We start from the raw sequence: 25,247 nt of genomic DNA, 5'->3' as shown, positions 1-25,247 counted from the left end.
GCTGCTTGCGCTCTCTTTGCACCTCTCGTCTGCTCTCTTGCTCTGTGTTTTGACTACTATCGAGAGTCAACCAAGCATAATCGTCACTGCCTATGCTCTTCCTGAATTGCTCTGAAGTCAATCAAAGTCCTTAATGGCGAGTCAAGAGCGGAGCCAGTGCACGAAACCCTCGAGCTCACGCTCGATCTACTATAATCCGGACAAACTGCCGGGGTTCTCCTAAGAAGCACACTGAAAAAGGCGTATCGGACTGGTAGATAATCGCTCAGGGCTGATGTAACGTCGTCACGAAGACCGACGCGAGGAGGATGCAGTCAAGAGCCGAGCTTGAAGCACTATTGTTTCCGGATTGTAGCTCGATTTCGCAAAGAGGTCTCTGTATAAAATAAGGGGCATCAAGCACTGATGGATACAGCAGACACTTGACCACCGTGACCCAAGGTCCACAAGACTATCAACGTCATCGATTTGCCCGGGCCATCACGAGGTCCCCTTACAGGGGCTTAGCACGTGCACCGCCTCGCTCAGAGCCCTCTTTTTCTCGAGCCTCCCCACATGACATTCTTCTCTCTCTTCATCTCGATTGCTCCGCCTGGACGCATCAAGCTACATAATCAATAAATCATGGGCCAACACCCGGTATCCGATTCAGCGCTCACTTTGAATTCACAACAGAATGGGCAGCCGGTACCGCCTCTCGAACTCGAGTGTCACTCGCAAGGTTGGACCGGGAGGGATCAAATCTTGACTACAGACGGTGAACACATCATGTAAATCAACTCAACTGAACTTGAAGCAACCCTCGAGTGGCAGTCACTGAACCCGATCAGCTGTTGAAATCGCGATTTCCGAAACAGGTTCTACTACAGTCACCATTCAGGTTTCGGGTGGAACTCGGAATTGAAAGCGGGAGGTCCCGAAGGCCCTGTTGTATGCTCGGGTCGCAAAGGAGCCTTGAGCCAGTCTTTCAAGATCTCGTTGCCGCAAGTTCCCTTTTCTCATGCTGGCCCCCTCTGCTGTGCTGATTGAGCTGGGGTTGAATGATTACAGAGACGGACGCGATGCCGATTGTGTGCGTACCGGGTTGATGTCGGTCACGCACGAGTTCACTTCGCCTGTTTCTGGAACACCTTACAAATGGAAGAATGTTGGTGAGCACATTCTTATTTGTTCAGAATCGTAGAATGCCTTCATGAGCTAAGAATAATGTCCTACTCGAAAAGGTTTTCCGGGCCACGGCACATCACTGGCAGTACGTTCCCAAAAATGTTCACTTGTTCTCGCATAATTTGGTTCAACCAGGCCAATCCCTTCGAAAACATGCAAACAGCTTGCAGACCTTTCAGTACCGAACGAACAAAAAATTGTCGCGACGTGGAATGAGAGGCACACTTGGTCTCGCAAGAATGGGATCCTGAGAATCTCGAACGACTCCTTGCACGAACTCGAAATCATCGCGACGACTGCTTTGTGCATGTATGGTAAGTTGCATCCACTTCGACACCTGCCTCACGATTCCCTAGTAATACGTGACACTGATGCCGGTCACCTTTTTTTCTTTCCAGCTCTCGAACGGGCGAGACGACGAAATCGTTGATTTCGCAGAATCTCAATTACCTTTTGCCGTGCCAATGCAAAATGCGAAATCTTGATCTTCCGTAGCGCGCACGCTTCATTTGTACATATCGAGACGAGTTTTTACGTATTTATGATTTCCTCTGTTCGTTTCTCTCTCTTTCATACCTTCGTTTCTTGCTCCTGCAATTCCCAAAGAGCGTATATTCTTGCCATTCGTACAGAGGAGGAGAGAAAGGAATAGACAGTTGAGCAGTCTCTGCTTTCAAGTGCCTGCAGAGGATTTCTATTCCTCACATTTCGGCCGCTGAGAATGCGGCTTGGAAAGTTGAGACAGGTCCAGCCAGTACTGTAGTTGGTCCGATGCAACGACGAGGAGAAGAAAAAACAGGAAGGAAAACCGAATGAGATTTCAGCTAACGTTTCACATGATCGAGGAGGTTCTGTAAGGTTCCGACGGCTGTCACCCTCCGGCGACGGTTCTGATCACCCAACTCAACGTCCTTTGGAGTTTCGTTTCCGAAAGATGATCGAACAGAGGAAGTTTCTCTCTTGAATGCGCTCGGAATCGCGGTTACCGAAGCAGTCGGATCTTGATCAAAAATGGGCATATGTCGAGGATCGATCCTTCGGGACAATCGGTTCAAAGTCGCATTCTTGTCGACACACGGTTGCAAGGTTGAACGGCTGAAAGTTGCAGGTACGGTCGAACCTAGGAACCGGGATGATGGTACCGGATCTTCGAAAACTGCCGAGTAACAAGTGTCGCAAGAACATGCGAGTCTGTCCTCGTTCAAATGCAACAGGTAACCCGGAATAATGAAGTACTATTCAGAGACACGAAGAAATGTCAATCATGTGGAATCGAGCATGGTGTTGAGAAGAATTTTGAGCACGAACTCACCTTTGTCGAACAAGCCCAACAAACGACTGCTCCACACAAACGACAATGGTGTCTCCTCCTCTAGATGCCAAACAAGTCACCACAATTCATACACTTGTCCGTTTTCGAGTCGGGGACCCACACCGGAGCATGGTACGTTTCGATCACCTTGTATTCAACTCGATCATCTGCGAGTCCTTCGACTGCTGGTGGTGGTAGGAACGCCGACGCAACGGCTTGTAGCGCATCGGTAGGTCTCAATTCGCTCCATTTCCGGGTTCGAGCGAGACTAGGACGTCTCGAGGGTCGACTCGGCTCCGGAGATGTAGGAAATGAGGTACTGGAAGCAACCTGAGGAGATTCAGACCGCGCTGTCGAGTCTAGTAGAGGAAATTCGAGTGCTTGGATCTCGTCTGCTGGAGTAGGTGGGATCGTTCCTAGTACCGGCACCGGCGACTCGCGACCCTTGAAAGGTGAATCATTCGTGAGAAAAGCTGATCGCTCCTTGATGGGCGAAGGGAGAGAGACACGTCGGCTGGCTTGAGAAGGCGAGACGATTGGTTCGAAAATCGTCGCTCGTTGAAGTGTTCGACGGTTGCTCATTAGGGCTGCTTTGGCGTCTCGTACCGCGTCAAGCCAAGACTCTTTGACATCGAGATAATCTATCGACATTCAAATATGAGTCAGCTGTCGAGAAAAAGAGACAGGAAGAAGGGCGTGTGGATCGAGGTGCAAACTCGCCAGCGTAAACTGCAAACGATTTGTGGGTCGAGAGGATCTCGAACGCGTATTTGAGATTTCCAGCTTCAGTCCCAACGACCGTTACGTCTTCGAGCTCAAACTGGTCGACGAGGCGGTAAGAATGTTGCTCGAGTGAAGTCGCGGAAAGATCTTCGAGTTCTGACGAGGCAAGCACTCCCGCAATGCCGAGCCCCCAAGCGGGACTCTGTTCGATTGCTGCTGCATGTAGGAGGAGGTCGTTGAATAGGAAGAACAGTCGTATGTTCTCTTTCCCATTTGAACTCAACTTGCGCAGAGATCCAAACTTGAGTAGCCGTCGACCAGGAGACAGGAGGGGAGCCTGAAGGTTCACGAAAGAGCGCTGAAGATCGAGAATCTCGAGGTCGTGCGTGTGTGACTCGATTTGCGATTCGAGATGCGTCGCAACTAACCAAACAACCGGCCGAAATGAGGAATCCGGTTTGAGGGTGCACGGAGTAACAAAGATGGACACGCACCGCTATTGACAAGTTCGTACGCGGTTCGCAAATCTCGCAAATCGGGGTGGTCGTGTTCCGTAAACTCGATCAATTCGAGCAGAAGTAATCGGTATCGCGGGACCCTTTGTACAATGTTGAGGAGCATGCCTGCGAGCCCGATCTTGCCACCTTGACCGCCTCCGACACGCTGACGTGACTTGACAAACTCGTGCCAACGTCCTGATCCGTCATGTTCGAGGGTCGAGAGTCGAGCGAGCGATCCCGAGAAATTCGCTACAAAGAGAGAGTATTGCTTCAAGAACGGCACGATGGGTAAGAGTGACTTACCAAGTCGAATCGGCACTGCGGCGGTCGATGAAGAGCGGGGTCGAAGCTGAGGGCGGTCGTCCCCGGGTGGAAACGAAACAGGGCTTTCGAGGGTTTCTGCGCTGCTGCTCAACCGAGACCCGATGGATCCGACCAATTGTTCGCCTCGATCAAGGCTCAATCCTACGAGAGAGACCGGGAGAGGTAGAGAGGGTCGCTCCGGGACAGCTTCGTTCAGGGTGAGAATCATGACATGCGACAGATTGAGCACATCGGTAAAGTTGGCAAAGACCTCGTTGATCTCTTTGCGGCTCAAGATCGGTCCACCATTTGCGATCGGAGGAGTCGGGGGACTCGTGGGCGCGGTTGAGGGGGAAGTCCCCAATGAGACGTCGGGCGACGGGCTGGAGCTCGACGGCAAAAGCGAGTCGCTTGTCGTCGTCCGGGATCTTGGCGGGGAGTGAAACGAAGCACGTGGTGACATGGTCGGCGAACTAGCTGCAGAAGAGTAACGCTTCGAACTTCTTCGTACGAGAACATCGTTTGTGGAAGCGGCGGCCGTGGCTGCAAGTTGCAACAACGGTTGGTAGTATACCTGTCGGAAATCCTCCAGTGTCAGTCTTATCATATATAAGAACGTATCAAGGAGCCGCAGGTGAGTCTGTATAAACCTCGTCAATCTCTTCAAGCACATCAACGGAAGCTTGCTCGGTATCTCGCAACTCTTCAGCAATCCTCCGTCTCCGCTCTTCCCGTTTGGCTCGATCCCGCACGTTGGTTTGACTTGAGCGGCTTTGAGTCTCTTGCGCGTCCAAATTCACACGCTCGGCGTTGGACGAGCCTACATGCGTTGCGAAAGATGGGAGCTTTCCGGGGATTGGGAGCGACTGCCGAGTGATAGCTCGAGGCCGGGTCTGAATCAAGCTCGATTCCCGCATCATAGGTGATCTTGAGGCCTGAGAGATCAGTGCGTCCGTGTTCGCATCGATGTCTTTTTCTTCTTCGACGCTACCAAAGCTCGCGACACTCGCCGCGATACTGACTCGATTGCGCGCCTTGACTTGTCGAGCTTCGTAGTTTGCCGCCGGAGTACCCACGATCGATTGGTGTCTCGATTCAACGACCGATGCAGGCAATGAACCGTGACGAGTTCTCAACAGGATTCGAGGTTGGGATCCTATTGTTGAGGAAGACGCATTCGAAGCGTTCGAGAGTCGTTTGTACGAGCGAGCAGAATCTTGAGACGTTCGTGGTGAGCGAATCATGGGAGCAGTTTGCGTTCGCGATATAGGAGGAGGTGGTGGAGCTGGAGGAAGAGGAAGAGCGAAATTCGTACTCGGCGAGGCAGGGAACGGAATCGAGGGTGACATGCCGAGAGGTGACGCTGTAGAATTCTCGGCAATGACGTTGTCGAGAGAGAGAGGAGGTAACGAAGAGGTCGTGCTGAATTGAAGAACGAGGGTTCAGGGGGAGGAAAGGAGGTGCCAAGCGGAAGGGCAGTAGAACCGTCAGTCTCCTCTTCTACCTGACCGAGTTTGCGTCACGAACGAGGTTTCTAGAGTTCTAGTGTATCGACTGTCGTGCTGAATTTGGCGCCTTGGCTCCCTTTGTCCCGCACCCACCCTCGCAACACCCGACACATCCGTATTGAACTAGAGAGCGAGGTTTGCAACTCACCTGGTAACCCTTGGGAGTTTGACTTCATCTGTAGCACTGCTTTCGATATGCATGATGATCCGTCGCTGACTGAATGGATGCAAGAGAGATTGATGGAGGAACGCGCGAAAGTGGAGGTCCAGTGTCGATCGCGCTAGATCCTGGCGATATTCCAGTGCTGACAATATTCGGATGCTGGATAGGCCTACAGGTGGTATGAAACGAGGTGAAGTTGAGCGAGAAAAGAGTTGTTGTGAACGAGAAGAGAAAGAGGTTCGAGCGGAGGCGCGAGCGCGTCGAACGCGTTGGAACCCGAAAATAAGACCGGGCTGAGATCTGAGAGGCTGACACTCGAACTTGAAAGGTTCGTCGAACCTTCCGTTATTGGAACCGGACGATTGAGCCTGAATTGAGCGGGATCAGTGTTCAAAGATCAGAGATTTCACCTCGGTTTTCCCCGAGAGGGAGAAAAAACAACGCAATACAGATTACACAGCATGGTCTGCGTTTTGATACTTTTGTGAAAGGCCAAGAAAGAGACAAGGAAATGAAAGAGTAGAAACGTTCCGGCACAAAAGAAGAAGAATATGTTATGTGTGTTTATGATGGGGATTTTCCCTGGTTTAAGCGACGATGTACTTGCCACTAACGAGCTCGGTCCGAATTTCATCTACGCCCTCGATCGACACGTTTGCGAACGATCGGTTCGAGAGGGTCCATTCCAAACTCATCGGTTGAGCCTGAGCCGTAGTTCCTTCCGTCTGAACACTGACCAACAACTTCTGTTCTTCGACAAGGTTTGCTCCGTTTCCGTTTCCGAACGGCAACGAGAATTCGAGCGAGTTTGAGGAAGCGAGTTGTCGTCCGATTTCGGCAGGTTTCGATTGGAACGAACGAATCCGAGTCGAACTGGGCGCGAAGGGAATCTCGAGTTTCAACCCTTCGATTTCATCTTCGTCGTCTTCGTCCTGTTCTCCAAATGGTGAAGCACTTGATCCCGTCGAACGGATCGGGCTGAACTGTGGGTTCTTCGAGTAGGTAACGATGATGCGCGTCAAGTTTGGTTCACACCTCCATACGGGCTTGATCAAGACTGGTACGCAATCTCGAACCGAGTTCGAGTTTGACGAGAGTTGGTACTTGAAGATCGGTACGGAAGCCGTGGTCGTTTGACGATCGTTTTGAGTTTGAACCGCTTCGAGATCGAGTTCGTATTCACCTCGTTCTCGATCGTCGTGGTTCGTCTTGACGAACGCTGGGTTGGGTACGAGTTTGTCGACACGTTCGAGATTACCCAACCGAACGGTTCGAATCGATTCCCTCTCTGGCGTACTTGTCGAAGGAGGAGGGGTGTAGTGACACGAGATGTGTCCCGTGACCAACACTTTCTGTACTTGACCCTGTTTGATCAACACGTGAACTTGTTCGACGACACTGAACCTGACTCCCGGATCGACGACTCCAGCAAACAGTTCGACCCCTCGTCGATCTGCTGTCGTCCTGACGTTGCCGTTCGAACCACCTCCGAGACCTCCGAACCCGCTCACGCTGCCGCCTCCTCCGATCGCGGACGATTCGTTCGAAAGGATCGACATGGCCTTTGTCGAAGCGGGTGCAGTATCACGAGGATTGAACGAGGACAGAGTGGGAGACTGAGTTTGCTGAGGTTGTACGACAGGAGGCAGAGCGATCGTAGAGCTCGGAGAAGCGGAAGAGGTTGATAGCGGCGGGGGAGGAGGAGCAGCTCGTCGTCGAGAGACACCTGGTTCACTCCCTTGCTGCTGTTGCTGCTGCTGGATTGTTGCGAGCGGGACATCATCATCGTTCAGGTTCGCTGCTGACGTCGGGAATTGTCCGTTCGTCGAGTTGCCCAAGGTGGGACTAGCCCTCGAGCCGATGGCCGATGGCAACATCGAGTGTCGGTTGTTGACGCCGATCGAAGGTACTTCGCTTCTCCTTCCTCTCGCGGTAGACCTCCGGTTCAACCCTCCTCCCGCTCCACCTGAGGCAGGAGTTGGCAACCCGAGCGAGTTTTTGATCGATTCGAGCGCCTTCAGTCGCTCCTGTTCAGACTCTTGTGAGGGAATGATGGGTGACGAAGTGGACGAAGTTGTCGTCGAGAGGGGGATAGGGAGGATGTTGAGTTTGGGCAGGCTTGCGGTGAGGTAATCCATCTCTCATCAGTTCGAAAGGCTCGACGAACATGGTGGCAAGAGAAAGACCCGAACTCACTCGGATCTGAGAGGTCTATTGTCTCCTTCTTCATCATCTTCATCGTCCATCAGGTTCCTCGCCGCTCCAGATTCGATTCCTCCCGCGGATGCTCCGATCGCTCGGTCGTACCCGACAGGAGGCACACTGAACCCTTCACTGTCGACCCCTCCTGTTCGACTCGCATTGCCAGATTCGTCCAACGTCGAGTCTGTTCTCGTACCAGCAACCCCTCCAGGTCTCGCGATCGTTCCAGGCTGGGTCGGAGTCAGAGGACGGTGTTGGAACTGATCAAACTCGTGCGTACTGCCGGGTCCACCTCCGAGCAAATCTGACCCGCCCGAGTTGCTGCGGTCGATCCTCGCAGGTCTTTGAGCGTTGCCGTCAGCATTGTCTCGCTCGCTGTTGGTGAGCGGGGACGAAGTGATTGGAGCTGCAGCGGCAGTGGGGAGAGGAGGTGCCGAACCAGATCCGAACGTCGAGTACCTTGCCGAATTCGGGATCGACGACGAACGATCTCGATTCTTGTCTTTCTTGCCTCCTCCTAGGAACGACGACAGTTTGCCTCCAAACGTCGATTTCGATTTCGTCACTTTCGATCGAGGTGCTTCGTCCGATTCAGGATCGATCGCGGGCGAAGTTGGCAGCGACAACGGAGCGACGGGAGGCGGCAACGTCGACATGCGAGATGCAGTTCGTTCTCGTTGATACCCGGGATCGACCTCGAGCGGGTTCCGGTTTCCAGGATTGTTGTTGTTGTTGGTCGTGGTCGTGGTCGAGGTGTTGGCGGTGCGGATCGAGGCAGTATCGGCAAGAGTCGAATCTTCTCGCCGTCTCGTAGTAGATGCGAGCCCAAATTCGCCAGCGTCGAATGCGGGCGCGTTCGACGAGGCCGAGGCTTTCTGGCCTTCGCGCAACGCCCACTCCTGACTCTCGACGGGTCCATCGATCGCGAGAGTTTTCACGACGAGCTGTTCTCCGAGCTCCATGCGGTCTCGACCGAGGTCGGCGGTGAATGTGCCCGCCTTGACGAGGGCCTCTTTGACAAACGTGAGATGGTCCTGCTCGAGTTGTTGCGATTCGGTCAAAAACGCAGGGAGCGATTCGACGAGGCGAGATCCGATTGACGAAAGGGACGATTGGGTCGAGAGCAGTTTCGTTGACGGTTTCGACGATTTGGTCGCTTTCGATTGCGCCTGAATGCGACAGTACTTGTTAGCTACGGTCGAGAGCAAGAAGCGGGAACAGGCGGCTATTCACCTTGGACAGTTTGTCGACGAGGGCTTCGTACTCGGTCACGCTGCGTGCGAGTTCACGGTCGGCTTGGTTCCACTCGGTCCAGGCAGGCGAGTCGAGCTGACGTTCGAGCGCGACTTGGACTTGATTGTGATGCTTCTTGATCCAGTCACGGTGAATTGCGGCGGTCTGTTCGAGTTCGCGCGTGAGCTGTTGACGCACAGCTTCGAGCGAGGGCCCGAGGTGGGATGCGAGGTCGATCGGAGAGAGGTTGAACGCATCGAGATGGGACCACACGGCAGGCTCGGCCCGCGAGGCGAGACGTTCGAGGGATTTGAGGTACTGGTCCTCGACGAGTTGACGCTCGTGTGAGTAGGCTGCGAGGTCGCGGGTGAGGGCGCGCTGGAGCGAGATGCGGAGCGAGATCGGATGGAACGACGCAGGTGGGGAACGCGATTGCGCGAATGCCGAGGCGTACAAGTTTGGATCATTGCTCGTCATGGCGCCAGCACTGTACTCTTGGCAGAGGCGGAGGCGGCGAGCGGAGGATGCGGCAGGACGAGGCCGAACAAGATGACGTGAGTTGTTTTCCTCGAGGGACTTGCGACCGTGGTCGGGTTGCAGACTCGATACGCGCTCAGCCTACGAGCACACACGCTATCGTGCTATCGAGAATCGAGTCGGACGTAGGAAGCGAGAGTAGAGAGCGACCCGCAGCGGTCTCAGCGGGGCAGCATCGCGGCATATCTAACACAACGCAGCGAAATACGATGACAGCAGCTCCAACGTTCAAGATGGTGTAGCAAGTACGTGCAGTCCATCAGCTGTGTCCGGTGTGCAAAGTGAGAATGTCTCAGAACGCGCTCATCGCTACTTGAATATCCGCTCAAGCTTGCATCTCGACGTTCGAACCCGCAGCCCCAGCACACTCGGCGTGCGGCATGTCGGATGCGCTGCCGAGTCACCTGCTGCAGCTCGCGACGCTGCTGATCGTGTCGCGCTCGTCGGCGTTCACTCACTCGCGATCGAACGCCCTTGCGACCCTCGCTCACCTCCTCGAGCAGTACCTCGACACGCTCGCGACTGCGTGCACTCGGCACGCGAACCATGCAGGTCGCGACCGCGTCTCGGTCTGGGACGTCGGGCAGGCGTGGCACGAGTACGGCGTCGGCACTCTCGATCCGCTCGACTTTGACCTCGACCTCGAAGCCGCAGACGGCGACACTGAAGACGACGCCGCTGCTTTGCGCGAGCTCGCCAAGGCCCTCCAAGGTGCGCATTTCTTTCTCGCTCTCTTTCTCTCCTGCCGCACTCATTTACGCTTACTCTCGCGCAGACCACTTGAACCCCGACGAGCCTCAACCTCCACTCGCGCAGCTATCGTACGGTCCGCTGTCTGCACCCGAGCTTGCTCTGCTCGAATCCCTCGAGCGCGACTCGATCCCGCCGTCGTCCCCGTCGCACTCTCAGTCCGACTCCTCGCGCGCATCAACCCCGACCACCTCGGTTCAGGGCGACGATCCCGCCTCACCTGCGCGTGAATCGTTCGCGATCAAGCAGGAGCAGGATGACCTGTTTGGCCAGATCGACGACATTCTCTCGTCCGCACACGACTCGGACCAAATCATCGATGCGCTCGGATTGCCCTTACCCGAACCCACCTCGGCTACCGGAGATGTCACCGTTTCCGTGTTTCATCCGCTCGATGCTGCGGGGAGACCGATCCTCGATCAGCAACTCGTTCAACCCGAGTCGTTCAACCTGCCCGAAGCCCACCTCGCCCAACAGTACACTCCGTTCTCGGCCTGGAGAGACGATCGAGATCGACCCGATTACGTCCCTGCGTGGTTCCCTCCGTTCCCAGGCAAGGAGAAGGAGTCGGACCAGACGATCCAACTACGTCGGCGGCGCGAGGAGAAGGAGCGCGAACGCGAGCGCAAACTGAAGCAGGGGCAAAACGGCACTGCTGCCGGAGCTGGGTCCAAGAGCAGGGTATCGACCGCACTCGGAGGCGACCGAGATCCGTGGTCCGATCCCGTGCCATTTGTCGCTTCCATCTTGGCCGAAGGCGCGACACCCAACGTGATTCCGACGCCTTCGTCGCCACATCGACAGTCTGCGAGGTTGTTCGCAGCGGGCGGTACAACAGAAGAGGGAGGTGCGCGACCCAGCAAGAGGCAGCGTCGTCGCAGATCCTTGTCACCACCCGCCGTGCAGCCCTCGTCTCTCGCCTCGTTCAACGCGATCGCACCACTGTTGCCTCATCCACCGTCGTACTTGCGCCCGTCACAACTTCGGCGAGAAGCGGCATCACTCATCAGTCACGACCCTCATCACCCGGAACTCCAGATCTCTTCCGACTCGTTGTTCGGTTCACTCCCGTATGTTCAGACTTTGCGACAACCGACTCTACCTCCTGGGTTCCTCCCCGATTTCGCACCTTCGACAATTCACGCATTCAACACGAATTTGCCCTGGACGATCTCGTCCCCGGTTCCGTACCACCCTTCGACGCCAAGTTCGATCTTGCCTGCCGCTTCCCCGCAAACGCTTCCAGTACCTACGATCGTTTCAAACTTGACTCGAAACCTCTCGTTCCCACTTCAATTCGATCCGAGGAACCGAGAACAGTTGCATCCCAACATTGCCTTGTTTGCGAGGTTGAAACGAATCGGACCTCCAGGACCGATGGGACCGAAAGGAGAAACTTTGAATTACGATTTCGTTGGCCAAACTGCGTTGATCAGTATGAACGTTGAATGGACTCAACGTGAACATCATCAAAAACTTCCACCTGCATCTTCGGCATCACAGAAACTTGAAGGGGGAACAAACCCATCTGCAGGTGGAGCAACTCCGAGTGAAGGTATGGGAGGTGGAGGGATCAGGTTGAAACTCGGTTCGAGCACATCTGCGAATCGAATCGCAAGTCCTGCCGTCGAACTGAACCCAACCGCCAACACGAATGTCGATGTGACGACAACAACGACCACGATGGAAATGGATGATCCGTACGCGTTTATTCAAAACCTCGACCAGTACCCAACTTCGGACGCAAACATTGTCGAACCGAAGAACCACGAAGGAACCGAATTCGAGTACCCCGAATGGCTTTTGACAGGTCAACCTCGACCTGTCGATCAACCTCCTTCTGAACAACAACAACCGAACCAAGATTCAGAAATGCACTTGCTAGATCCTAATGAGGTTGCAGCTGCTGTCGTTGCTGAACCCGATCCCGTTCAATCTCCGACTGTCATGGATCCAGAAAAAGAATCGAGTACGACTTCTGAGGTTGGAACGACTCTACCGAGTTTACCGAGTTTGCCTTCACTGCCTTTACCTCCTCCACCACCACCACCTCCTCCTGCACCTGCACCCGCGCATGCAGCTGAATCAGTACCTACACCTAATCGAGGTCAAACTCGTCAACCTCTTCCTCGACCTCCACTTCCACCGCCTCCTCCTCCTCCTCCACCACCACCTCCATCGGCTTCAAAAGACGAGAATGATTCATATTCGACTGAGATGTTTGATCCTAGTCTACTTTGAATTAGAAAAACACATTCGCTATGAAAAATTCAAAACTTTGTAAAGGACAAAACGTATCCAAAAAAAAACTCTGGTTTCTATGCATGAAGGGTCTAATGATTCTTCGACAAACATCCAGGACTGTCGAGAAGTCCTAGTTGTATAGCAATGCAGGCAGAAGAAGAGAAAAAAAAAACCCCCCCCCGGTGACCGTAGTCGGCGTTGCCTACTTTTATCACTTCTCTGGACGAGCGTTTTTTCTTTGGCGTCATGTGTTTTCGAATCGAGTGCACAGGCTAGCCAAGTCAAGAACGATCTTGCTCTCTCCAACTCTTTTTCGACCGCGAGAAAGGCTCTCTCGTGAATAAGAATACAGAGGGGGACAGTGTCTCATGGAAGGGGTTTTCCGGTATTTTGCAGATTGACGAGCACGATTAAGGGAAGCAATAGGAGGGGCGAAAACAAACAGACAGAATCAAGTGCGGCGTCAAAGCTAAGAAAAAAGGGGACAAAGAAAACATACACGAAAGACGAAAGTCGAAGAGAAGAAAAAAAAAACAGCTGAAAAGAAGCCCGTGGGTTCGATTATATCGCAAAGAGACTTCAGTGAGGGGGAATAGTATGTGACAAAGTTGCGAACGATTTGCGAGAACATAGAAAGATGAAAAGCCGGAGGATTCTTTCGCAAGTCTTAGACGAGAACGGCTTCTCGTGGAGCATTGACTCGAATCGGTTGATTCTCTTTCGACATGCCACTCGTCGCGTCGAGACTCGTACGTCGATTGAACGACTGCGAGTTGAGCGACGGAGGGAGTTCAGGGAACTCGATTGGTCGAGCTCGAAGGTTTGAACCCGTCTTCTGCAACGATGTCGAGGATGTCGATCTACGCACGATGCGATCGTTGACCGGTCTACTTGGTGTCTCTTCAGGACCTTGATCGACGGTCAAATTCGACGCGATGGTAGACACGGAAGAACGAATCGATGACCGACGTCGAGACACGGCGGCTTTTTTCAGCGGAGTTTCTTGACGATTAGTTGCAGGACGAGAAAGGGTATGGTTGTCGAGTCCCGCCAGGACCGACGCTGAAGCTGTCGAGAAACGTCGAACGGTCGATGTCGCTGCTTTCGTCGACTTGGATTGAATCGAAGGAGTTGCTGCTTCGGCGTTCGAGTTGGCACTTGTTTGCGCAAGCTCGAGCTTGAGCTGAGACATTTGTCGTTTCCAATGCGAAGCTTCTTGTTGTTTTGCCTGCACATTCACAAACGGTGCTCAGAATCCAGGGGCAGGAGAAGGGGGAGAGTCTCTCTCGGGCGGGAACCAATACCTACATCGAGAGCGATGTTGAGGCCAAAGACATCCTCATCGAGTTCGGCGATCCGTTTCTTGAGTTTCGAAATGCGTACTGGCGTGAGAGATAGGAGCGATCAGAAAACGGGATTCTTGAATCGAGATCCAAGGGGGATCAAGAAATGTGCGGAACCTACTTTCTCGATCGGCAGAATCTCTCTTGAGCTTCTCTGCCACTTCAACGACCCTGTCTTTCTCCGATCGGAGCGCGGTCTTGTCCCTCGTCAATTGCGAAAGTTGCTGCTCCGAGTCGGCAATGACCCTTTCCCGTTGCTCGAGCGTGTTTGCCTGCAGTTCGACCTGTTTCTCGAGTCTCTCGAGGTGAGCGTCCTTTTCGACCGATTCCGCTTCGATCCGGATGACGGCTTGTTCGAGTTCGCGCATAGCGGCAATGGCGGTTGAACATCGTTCTTGCTGTTGTCCAAGTTGAATCTCTTTCGCATCGAGTGACTGAATCAATCGAGTGCGATCAAGGTTCGAATTTTCGAGCTTAACGATCGTTTCGTCGAGTTCGTCTTGAAGTTCCGAATGAAATTCTTCGATCCTGACGAGCTCTTCTTCCTTTGCGACGAGTTGAGTTTGTGCTTGAGCGCGAGCGAGTTCGGCTTGTTGACGATCTTCGTGTACAGTACCCTGAACTTGCAACACGCTCTCGTTCGCGGTACGGATTTCAGCTCGCAAGTCGGCGAGCGCTTCATCCCGTAGGACGAGTTCACGTTTGACGAGAACGGTTTCCTGCTCGTAACGAGCTCTGACCTCTTCGACCCTCCGTTGAACCTCGAGTTCGATCCTACTCTCGATTTCGTCTTCCGGTCGTCCCAAAGAGTGATTCGCGTTCTGTTTGAGTTCGAACAATTCGCCCCGCAGTTTCCGAGTCGTACGGTCTCGTTCTTCAGTTTCAACTTGCCACCTCGTCCTCACGAGTTCGACTTGTTCCCGACTTGCTCGTACTTGATCTCGCAGATCTCCTTCCGAAATTTGAAGCGCTTTCACTTGTGCCTCGAATTTCGCTTGATTCGCTTGAGCATGTCTCAATCGAATTTCACCTTGACGGACTTGTCCAATCCTCGAATTCAATTCGGATCGAGTTTGACAGAGTTCTTGATCGATTCGTCGCCGTCGCTCCGAATCGTCTCGCAATCGAGTATCGAGTTCGTCCGCTAAAAGTCTCGCCGTTTCTTCAAGAGCCAACACTTTTCTGCGTTCTCGTTCCGAAGCAGCGTTCGCACGGTCGACATCGATTCGTCGGTGATGCGATTCTAGCGCGATCCGTTCTACGTGTTCGACTTCTCTTCTCGCTTCGACCACCTGTTGTTTCAAGTGATTGACAATCCGATCCTTGCGTTCGAGTTCTTCTTGCAAGTTCGCGACGAGGTTTGACAGGAGTCCACGTTGAGAATTCGAAGTCGACAATTGAGTTTGCTGCGTCGAGACGAGTTCTTGAATCAATTGCGCCTGTTGGGATACAGCTGGAACGTCTCCTGGTACTCTTGTGAATGCGAGGGACGATAGATCGAATGAGGTTGTTTGACATGCACGCAGTCTCGGAATCTTTGAATTCGATTCCGGTGTCGACGGGACCAATTCGGTATGAGACGAAAGTCGAGCACGAGTTGCAGGATTTGCCAAATTGTCAGAACAAGCTCGACGGGTCGTTTGGGAGAAAGTCGGTTGAAGTGGAGGGATAGGTTGCGGTCGAGAAGCGTGTGATCGTTTGAGGGATGCAACGAGTTCTTCGATCGGTGAATTTGCTGTGGATTCAGGTTCCGACTATCAAGGAGGGATGAGGTCGATCAAAGGATTCTTGAAGAGATTGTGAAAAGTGGCTTACCAGTTCAACGATCGGTGACAAAAAGCTTTGAACCATGCCTCCATACGTTTCTTCTTCCTCCTCTTCCTCCTGCTCCTGCGCGAGTTCGTAGAATGAGCCTCCCTGCACGAGGACTTGTTCAATTTGAGCCTCTTCATCTCCAGTCTCTTCTTCTCCTCCTTCCTCTTGGAAAGATTTCAGTGGAGAGTAGTACACGCTGTGACCTTCACGTATTCCTTCCGTCAACGTTTGTTCCTCTTTGGGACTAGCTTTCTCTCCCGATTCGAGTCGGTTCCACTCTTGCATCGCAGTTTGCGATTGACCGAGTTGGGCCCGTGATGCCATGAACCGTCTGTAGAAAGATTGGTTGTCGGTACCGTGATCGCGTGTCGTGAGAGGCGATTCGTAATTCGGGTCGACAAGTTTGGACGTGGGCGAGGCTAGAGGTACGATCTCAGATTGTCCATCGAATTCTTGAATGGTAGCCTTTTCAGGAGAGTCGCTTTGGGATCCAGGTAGATCATTTTGCGGCTCGTCCTCGTTGACGAATCGTGTCGGAGTATACGACTCGGCGGGTTCATTCTTCAGTGATTTCCGTGGAGTAGTCGGGTCCGTAGCTTGGTCAAAATCGGCAACGATTTCTTCCTCAGCTTCCTCCTCGACGACTTCCATTTTCTGTACCAGGAAATCATCCTTCATGATCCCTAATCCTCCTCCTCCAATTCCTCCAAGAGTAGAAGCCCCAAGGATCGAGATGGACGTGTTCGAATTTTGGTACAAGTGGCACGGGTTCGATTCATCAAACAGGTTCGACAAGTTCCCGTGAGGAGGTTGAATCACGAGGGTCGAAATCGAAGAATCATTCTGAACGCTCGTGGTGAGGGAGTCAAGTTGATCGTCTTGCGGAATGGTTGGAAGGATGATGGTGGCGTCCGAGGACGAGGTTTGGATCGAACCCTGCTTCTCGCTACTCACGTGTTCGTCGATCGCGATTTGCGTAACTTCGACAACCGAGGTGTCGGGACTCGGAATGATTTCTTGTAGCTTGTCGAGGAACGACGAGTGTCCTTTTGCGATCACTTGCGAGTCTCTCGATGTGATGGCACTCAGATCGAGCGCACTCTCCGTCTGGTCGACCGTCGCGAGCACCGAGACGCTTTCGGTTCGAGACAAAGTATGCGAGTCGTTCTGGGGTTTGTGCGATCTCTGGGTATGAGAGATCGAAGGAGATTCTTCTCGTTCTTCTCGCTCGAATTCTTCGTCCTCATCATCATCATCTTGATCTTGCGCGTCCCGTTCTTCAAAGGACACTTCACCATGATCAATGATGCTTGCGGTGAACCTGACGCTGCGACCCGTACCCGGAGTTCGTGGAGGTTTGAGGATCCCTATGCTTGAAGTTCTCCGCAAAGGGAGACGCTCGACATCTTCCGGAGTGTGTTCGAGAGGCAGAACCGGATGCGGTGGAGGCGGGGGCAAGACTGGAGCGCCAATGAGCGGAGACGGACAGAGCGACAGGGGCGAGAACTGTCCAACTCGTGCGACTGATTGAGACCGAGACAGGGAAGAAGAGGACGAGGATCGTGAAGGGGTGCGAGTTGATGAAGAAGAAGAAGAAGAAGGTCGCCGGAACTCGTTCGGGTTCGAGCTCGATGCCAGTGGTTCCGCACGTTTCGAGCTCGACGTGCTCGGAGGGGAATCTGGTACGAGTCGAACGCCCGATGTACTCGTTTCGTTATGAGGCAGGGTCGACGGGGGTGGAGATTGAGACCGGTTAGGGGATGCTCGAGGCGAGATGGCTACGAGGGAGCCCGTTGACGAATGGTCCCCAAAGTTGAGCGAGGGCAAGTCGGCGCCATCGAGCGAGGAAAAGTTGAACGACGAGGAGGACGAGGACGAAGAGTGGTTGCGCTTGTCTGCATCGGAACGCGGCGAGGCGAGTGGAGGGGTCGCAATGATCTCGAGCTGATCCTCATCAGAGGTTGCGTTTTCATGTACGGCAGACTCTGCGCTGTGGTCTGATGGGCTAGCTGCAAGGGACCGTTGGCTGGCGCTCTTCTTGAATACGGAGAATTGAGGATGCGCGGCGAGGACTCCGGCCATAGTCTGGTTGCCCGATGCCGAGAGCGTATTGGGCGAGAGACGCCTACTCGAGTGGTCTGGAGTGTGCGGCGAGTCTGTTCGGTGGGCTGAGGAGGATCGCGAGCAGGACGAGGAGTCAGCGTTTGTTGTTTTCGACGCGTAGCGGTCCAACGTCGCGCTGTGAGCGTGTCAAGGCACGACTCACCGGAATCAGTGAGGTCTGTTGTTGTAGCGACGCGCTCGTATGCGGTGGGAAGAGGCGTCTGAGGCGGGTCGACAGTTGAGCGATCGAGTGGTGGGCGACTCGACGAGTTGAGGTAGCCCGACAGGCTCTCGCTGAGACTGTTCCACATGCTCTCACTCAATCAAGCTGATGGAGGAAGGTCGCGAGCCGGGAACGTGGTCGAGGTGGACGAGGGTTGAATAAACGAGCGAGTGAGTGTCGGCAAGTACAAGTTTCCCCGGCACGTGACCGCTTCGGTCTTCTGCCGTTCGGCTTTCCCTGCGCTTTTTCCTTTCGTCCGACTTTTCCCCTTGCTCGACCGTCTCGAACTAGCCGCAGTACTTTGAGACTTTGGAGTGTCTTCTGGCGTGCACCGCGATGGAAAGCGCACAGCAGTCACCCCGCCAAGTCGCGCAACAATCCCTCGGCGTCGGCTCTCCACCTCTCGCATCGACCGGCGCTACATCACTCCCATCAGAGACGCCTTCTCACGAACCCTCGATCTTGGATCGACTCAAACGCACCGCGTCGATCGTCAAACATCACTTGCCCTTCACTTCATCCTCGGCATCAGGCGCTCATTCTTCTTCCAACGATGCCAATCCCTACCCAGAGGGAGCACCTGAAACGGCAGGTCCCAGAGCATGGTCGATCGCTCCCGTCAGTCATCGTGAGAATTCAGCGAAACGAGCATTGTACGACTCGATGCCTTCCCTTCCTTCGCTCCCGTCGATCGATTCCCTCCTGTCCCATCCGTTCCTTACTTCGTACAACGCATCGACCCCAGTGTCGAGATCCCGTTCAACGAATTCGAAACCACAGAAATCGATTTCCCAACGTCGGTGTTTCAGCTCGTCCGCATCGACCGCAATGCCTACTGCGAGCCCGTTTCGGTCTCGGTCAAACCCATGTACTCCCGCCCTCTCGGACGAATCTGATCACGACGATGACGACGACGAAGAGGAAGAAGAGGACGATCGAGAAGAGGACGAACTCGAAAACAACGATCACACGCGGTTGAACCTGCCTCGTGGCGTCGAACGTCCTGATCGAGCTCGATCACTTTCACGAGACTCTCGCCGTCAAAGCGACTCAGCCCCTTCTCCTAACAAAGATCCACTCAACGCGTTGTACGGCAACGTCGTCATGACTGGAGGATTTCGGGGTTCCGTCTTGAGAGATCCAGTCGCAGATCAAAGGATTTGGATCCCGATGAAAGTTCCAGCCGGGTTGAGAAAAGTCACCCTCGCGTTGGGATTGACCGAACAAGACGAAAACTCGAGTCGGGATCGGATCGTTGGAACCAAGATGTTGACCCATGTCGGACCTCTCGATATGGGCAAGAGTCTCAAGTATGGATTTTCAGCTCTCTCTCTTAGTACGAGGCGTCGTTCTTCCTGACCCCTCGGCTCCTCATCAGACACCTGTTCACTTCGATTCGACATTCTCAGAAAGCGGCATTGAGGGGTTCTCGATTGTCAATTCCCTTCATGCCTCATGGATCTTCGACACCTTCTGCTGAAACCGAAGCGAAACGCGAGGAACGGTTACTGCGTCCACCGATCAAAGTCGAATCATGGGGCTACGATTTTCGGCTCAGTTTGCAGACCCCTTCAAAGGAACTCGTCGAAAGGCTGACTCGATTGAAACAAGAGAGTCGAGCTCGAGGTGAAGGTCCAAATGGCCAAGGGTTAGGTGCGGTCGTCATTTGTCACTCGGCGAGTTCTCTACATCCTGCTCAAGTTCTCCGCGGTATTCATCATAATAAACGGCATTTTTCCGACAGATGGGAGGATTGGTCGTACTACATGCTTTGGCTCAAGCTTCTGATCCTACAATCTTTCGTGGGATCGTCTTTGCCGGCACCCCGTTCCAAGGATGTGTCAACGTTCTTGGTCCACTCGCACTCGATCAAGGGTTCCGACGTAACCCAGGAGTGGGTTCTCCCGAAGTCGTCTTCTCCTGGAGATCGGTGTTTTACTTCTTGCCCAGGGGAGAACCATATTCGGTTGGAGCGATCGAAGAGGACGAAGAGTCCAACGATGCAAGTACGAATCCTGCCGCTCGTGCATCTGCTCGACCAGATCAAGTCGCTTCTCCCGTTCCTTCAACGACCACCACTACTTCCTGGACTTCCCCTTCGACCTGGTCTTCTCCATTCTCTTCAAACTCGAATGCAACCACAACAACAACAACAACAGCATCGAGTACGAGCATCGATTCGAATGGATCTTCGAGTGAATTGACTTGGCAATCTCATACGAAACCTCCTCTCGAAGCACTCTTCCATGGGTGTTTCGAAGACCATGCGGGTCGACCGATCCCGATCCATTTTCACGATCCTCATTCGTGGTCAAAGTACTGCCTGTCACCTTTGACGGCTGGATTGTATGGGCCTACGATCACGGGGGACACGATCGATCGCCGCCTCGTACACGAGAAAGCGAGAGGGTCGAAAGTAGCAGGAGGAGGAGGAGGAACAACAATGGCAGAATCGAGAAGAGGTAGTCAAGGGGTTCAAGGGGATTTGAGTTCAACTTTGCCCTTGCCAGGAGCACCAGGAACGATGGGAGATGAAATGGGAATCTCTCGGAATGGGATCGTGGGGAAAGCGGTCGAAGCGGGTCAAGAAGCAGTCGATCACTTGAACGAATCACCAGAAGATGCCGAGTTTGTCGACGAACAAATCACGGAAGACGATGTCATCAGACAGTACCTCGAGAGATCTCTGCAACGATCCCTCCAAGTAAAAATTCTCTCTCTCTTCACTCATGCCTGATCTATGAGACTGATTCAATATGAACGGTTGATTCCCAATTTTTGGAAAAAAAAACAGTTCTGGTCCGAAATCGACAATTCGTATGATCCTTCGAAAGCTCACTTGTACCCACCGTGCGCCGTCATTACGAATTCGAAAATCCCTACCGTTCGAGGAGTACAAGTCAAGAATCGTCAAACGATCCCAATCGAAAAGTACGATTCATTGTTGTACGCAGGAGGGGATGGAATCGTCACGTACGATTCAGCCATCACTCTCCCAGGACCTTGGGCAAACTTGCTTCGAGGCGTCGTTGAAACGAGTCATGGTCATGTTGCCATGCTCGCGGATATCTCGACAGTTCGTAAAGCGATCGGTTTGCTCGAACTCTCATGAAAAGGACGCCCCGGAAACAACGCAAAACCCGAGGTGTATGCTTGATTGTCAAGGAAACGTATCAAAAGTTGTTGTTGTAGCACGGAAAAACACCATGTAATCAATTCAATGTAGCATACGATCATTTTCCGATCTTGTGTTCCTCACCAACCTTGAAACAGCGTCAAAGCTTTTTTTCCTTTGTTTCAACCGTCTTCTACTTCTTCGGTCGCTTCTCGACTGTGACCAGTACCCCACGAGTTCCAAACATCGTGAGCTTGAAGTGGTGGCAATCCCCACATTTGATGCGCTGCTGTAACCGCTGCTGAACCTCCGTTCGCGAACGGAGTTACATATGCATTCCCATTACTGTTGTTGTGGTTGAAAGGTGATGGTGGTGGAAAATGTGTACCCGAAGCAGGAGGAGGATGTAGATTCCCTCCGCTCAACTGCGAGTACAAAAAGTTCTCACCGTAGAGCCATGAAGGTACGGAAGGGTCGGTGGAAGGAGGAAGCGAGAGTGAAGGATTCGTCGTCGAATGGGGAGAAGCGTTGGGACCGGAAAGAGCTGGAGATGTTGAAGAGCTGGGTCCTGTTGCGAAGTAGCTCTGGTTCCCGAACAAGGCGGAAGATTGAGGGCTCGGTAAAGCTGTCGATGAAAAAGTCGTGCTCGAAGCTGCAGTGTTACGAGTAGGATCGATGGTCGATTTGAGCTGGCAAGAAGAACGATTCGTTGAGCATAGGCTCCTCTATCGATCCATGACAAACCCAGAAAGCGATTTTTGTACTCACTCTGCGTTTCCCCTTTTTGTCTGCAATGACCTCTGCCTGCAACCTCTTCTCGTCTGCGAGCAACGGCAGTACCAGATTGAGCCCACGTTCGGCAATTTGACTCGCGTTTTTGAGTTCTTCGAGAGTCGGAAGCGCCAAACGGATCTCGTCTCGAATCGCTTCGTTATCGGGACTCGGATTCTTCAGTTGCTCGAACAGTTCGAGCGACATGGAGAAGGAAGCGACAGAAATGCTGTTACACCAATGTCAGTTATCGAGGCCCTGAATGATGTGTTTGGAGAAATCGAAGGGAAACTGACTGGTACAGCACTGTCCAGATTCGAACACTTTTCACTCTAGTCGCTTCTCGCAAGATCGCTCGCGCCGCGTCAACGACACGTCGGTGAGAGAATGCATATGTTGTCGCTTGGGAAGAGTAAACATCGACAAGAGAGTAAGCGATTGAAGATCTACAGAGGCGAAAAGCCGAGTAACTCACCTCGCGAGGGTTTGGCGAGGAAAGGTCGATGAATTGACAAAATCTTGTGTTGCAACGAGATCAAAAATGTCGAACGCAAATGAGCAGGATCGACAGATTCGGGCATGCCCGTCGTAGGTCCGTCCGCCTGAAGCCAAGCCGGCAGATTGGTCAAAATTGCTTCGAGTTGTTTGTCGGCTTGCAGGAACGCTTGGTATGCTTGAGAGGAAGACACCTTGGTGACAATGTCCTTGCTCTCGAACGCGCTTGCCATGCTCGCGCCGATGTCGATGTATTGCAAAAGCCAGGACGCGTACGTGAACTCGTCCCGGGGTCGACTCGTCGAATTGCCCAATTCGAGATCGCTGTACGAAACATTGGGTTAGACCAAGCTCGATTCCTCACACTGACGAATGACTGGACTGGCGCTAACTTACTCGTCGGTTGCGTTTAGGGGCAAAGGAGTCGCAATGCGCAACCTCGCCAAGAGGGAATATCCTTTGAATGGGATTGCGAACCACTCTGAATGTACGAGGGCCCAGAGCACCCGTTTCAGCATCTCGCGCTCGATGAGCGCTTTCGAACGTTGTCGAGTCGGTTTCGACTTCCACTGCGTCGTCCATTCCTCGTCACTTTGTAGTCGATGAAGTCCAAGATCCTGTGCTATCGAGATTCCGGACGAGAGTAGGGACGCGATCAAGGTCGCAGATCCGCAATCTCGACCAGACAGGACGAGCAATGAGATCGCTTGGAGACAGGCAAAGTCGTGGACTTCCAAATAGTTGAACCTGTACAGGCACGAAATCGAGCAAAAGAACCTGCAGGGGAGAAACCTCATCGTCAGTGGGTCCCGTGGGAACATGCCAAGCGATCAGAGGAAAGCGCACCAGCGACTCGCGGCCTCGCTCGTTTCTTCCTCCAGCCAATCGAGTTCGTTCTGTTCTTCCGTGCTCAACAGTTTGGTACTAATCGCGAGCAAGGCAAAATAACAGCTCATCCAAGCAAGCGATGCGCGCTCGAAGCGATCTTCTCCCAGGTCCCGGAACGCAGCAAGTTGGCCGTAGAATGTTGGACGATGAATGACTGAATGCTGAGGTCACAAGACAAGTCAGTGGGAGCCCAACAGGTTAAAGGGGTCCTTTAGAAACGTACATGCCAACCAAACCGATCCAACCCAGCGCGGAATATGACGTCTTCTTCAAGGGGAGAAGGCGCTGCACTCGATAGCGTCTCGTTGTCCGGGAAGAGCCCCAAAGGCGTGTTCATTGGCAGTTCGTTACCAAGTACAACTAGGTGGTGGCTCGGCGAGTCGGTTTCCGATCCGTCGTAGTTTGGCGGTTGCGAAGTCGAACTCCACTCGTTGCGTCTCGGTCGTCCGAGGGCCGAGAATTCCAGATCGATTGCAGCTTGCACGTTCACCTCGCTCTCATCAGTCGTCTCCTTCTTGAGCTTCTTGGCTGCGGGTTGTTCGAGATCTCGAGAAGAACCCATCGAGGGCAATACAGGTCGTTTCGGCATGTCATCGGCGTATTCTCCGAGGTCGGTGACTGGGTCTCCGAACCCTTTGACAATGTCGTCCATCTCTTTCGAGTCATCGCCTTCCTTGATTGCCGAGTTTGCGACGAAATATTCGAGATTTGGTAATCGAGCTTTCAACGAGTCGAGGGTTTGTCGGAACAGCGCCAGCTCATCGAGTGCTGACCTGCGACGGGAATCAAGTTCTTGCGCAGGGTCGACACTGAGATTGGCGAATACAATAGACGTAGGCACCAATCAATAGGTTGTTCAGGGTTACATAATCCCAAGTCTCGTCACTCACCCTGCTTTCGATTTGCGCTTCCTTGGTTGAGATTGACAGCTTGCTGCCTGGTTACGCTTGACACATGCGCCACACGGTACGTTTCTGATTGACAGCATGAGGGGAATGCGCCAACAAGCAAGAAAGACCAGAACATCAGCGTTGAAGAAGGAATGTTTTCGCTGCTCAAGTTCTCGAAACTCGTGTATCAGAAACAGATGAAGACTACGAAACTCACCGGTCACATGATCGTTTCGCTCTGGCACAATTACCACAAGAGCGAGCGCTCCTTTCGGGGAGCACAGTGATCGATGTCGAACCTTCGACTACAGTGTCCGCCATCGACCGCAATCTCTGGTGATCCAGTCTTCTGTGCTCGAGTGTCTCTTAGGAATGGGAAGAGCGGCTCGATAGAGAAGTTGGCGAATCTAGATCAACCGCGGATTAGATAACGTTCAGCCAAACGAGCGTCCAACCATTGGTCAGGGCACAAGAAGTAGGTGGATGCATAGCAACGAGCTCGAGTACAAGGTCACGTACTCGGAACGATCAGTGGATGTCGCTGATCGAATGGTCGGTACGAATGCCGTGATCGAAGTGTCCGAAACAATTCAAGTCGCGTCTGAGGCTATGCGCATGCGCGCGCGACGGTTTTCTGTAGCCGACGGCTACCGCCAGTTTCCTCGCATCCATGTACTGTACTGGTAATTTCCATTCTACATTTTGATCATTGTGATTCAGGTCAGGCATGGAAGAGCAAATCCAGCATTCGTTGGCAAAGTTATAGTGATAGCAACGGGACAAGAAGACTGCAAACGAAAAGCGCAAGGGGTATTCCTTCGAGGTGTACGTCCGGTATCATTCAGGGAGCAAGTGATTGCTCATCATATATTCTGAGAACAAAGTTGTGAATGAGCGAAGCGCCACGAACACACGTAATACTCGCGAGGGAGATCCTGGAAACTCACATGGAGAAGTCCAAA

General features: G+C 53.1%; 6 protein-coding genes across 6 annotated transcripts; 2 read left to right on the top strand and 4 right to left on the bottom strand.

Moving 5' to 3' along the window:
* Nucleotides 1-1,991: 1,991 nt before the first annotated feature.
* Nucleotides 1,992-5,354, bottom strand: JCM15063_002443 (uncharacterized protein; the record flags this gene model as incomplete). Its single annotated transcript, XM_076677543.1, has 7 exons — nt 1,992-2,402; nt 2,480-2,505; nt 2,572-2,993; nt 3,086-3,120; nt 3,210-3,625; nt 3,697-4,579; nt 4,656-5,354. The coding sequence occupies 7 exons, from the start codon at nt 5,352-5,354 to the stop codon at nt 1,992-1,994; spliced, it is 2,892 nt and encodes a 963-aa protein (XP_076535241.1).
* A 909-nt stretch (nt 5,355-6,263) lies between these two features.
* On the bottom strand, nt 6,264-9,588 carry JCM15063_002442 (uncharacterized protein; the record flags this gene model as incomplete). Its single annotated transcript, XM_076677542.1, has 3 exons — nt 6,264-7,794; nt 7,873-9,047; nt 9,112-9,588. The coding sequence occupies 3 exons, from the start codon at nt 9,586-9,588 to the stop codon at nt 6,264-6,266; spliced, it is 3,183 nt and encodes a 1,060-aa protein (XP_076535240.1).
* Nucleotides 9,589-10,028: 440 nt separating this feature from the next.
* JCM15063_002441 (uncharacterized protein) lies at nt 10,029-12,639 on the top strand (the record flags this gene model as incomplete). Its single annotated transcript, XM_076677541.1, has 2 exons — nt 10,029-10,359; nt 10,424-12,639. The coding sequence occupies 2 exons, from the start codon at nt 10,029-10,031 to the stop codon at nt 12,637-12,639; spliced, it is 2,547 nt and encodes an 848-aa protein (XP_076535239.1).
* Nucleotides 12,640-13,309: 670 nt separating this feature from the next.
* JCM15063_002440 (uncharacterized protein) lies at nt 13,310-18,214 on the bottom strand (the record flags this gene model as incomplete). The annotated part of the gene is made up of 5 exons (XM_076677540.1): nt 13,310-13,870; nt 13,951-14,024; nt 14,107-15,739; nt 15,801-17,968; nt 18,067-18,214. 5 exons carry the CDS (start codon nt 18,212-18,214, stop codon nt 13,310-13,312), a joined length of 4,584 nt encoding a protein of 1,527 aa, XP_076535238.1.
* Nucleotides 18,215-18,462: 248 nt separating this feature from the next.
* On the top strand, nt 18,463-21,238 carry JCM15063_002439 (uncharacterized protein; the record flags this gene model as incomplete). The annotated part of the gene is made up of 4 exons (XM_076677539.1): nt 18,463-19,436; nt 19,505-19,802; nt 19,871-20,830; nt 20,921-21,238. The coding sequence occupies 4 exons, from the start codon at nt 18,463-18,465 to the stop codon at nt 21,236-21,238; spliced, it is 2,550 nt and encodes an 849-aa protein (XP_076535237.1).
* A 185-nt stretch (nt 21,239-21,423) lies between these two features.
* JCM15063_002438 (uncharacterized protein) lies at nt 21,424-24,383 on the bottom strand (the record flags this gene model as incomplete). The annotated part of the gene is made up of 8 exons (XM_076677538.1): nt 21,424-21,930; nt 22,010-22,241; nt 22,309-22,414; nt 22,488-22,831; nt 22,904-23,284; nt 23,354-23,556; nt 23,619-24,204; nt 24,286-24,383. The coding sequence occupies 8 exons, from the start codon at nt 24,381-24,383 to the stop codon at nt 21,424-21,426; spliced, it is 2,457 nt and encodes an 818-aa protein (XP_076535236.1).
* Nucleotides 24,384-25,247: the final 864 nt, after the last annotated feature.

This window comes from Sporobolomyces koalae (genome assembly GCF_050403365.1).
Source record: "Sporobolomyces koalae JCM15063 DNA, S_koalae_JCM15063T_v1_ctg9, whole genome shotgun sequence".
Lineage (NCBI taxonomy): Eukaryota > Fungi > Basidiomycota > Microbotryomycetes > Sporidiobolales > Sporidiobolaceae > Sporobolomyces > Sporobolomyces koalae.
This window is presented reverse-complemented; position numbering and strand designations above follow the sequence as displayed.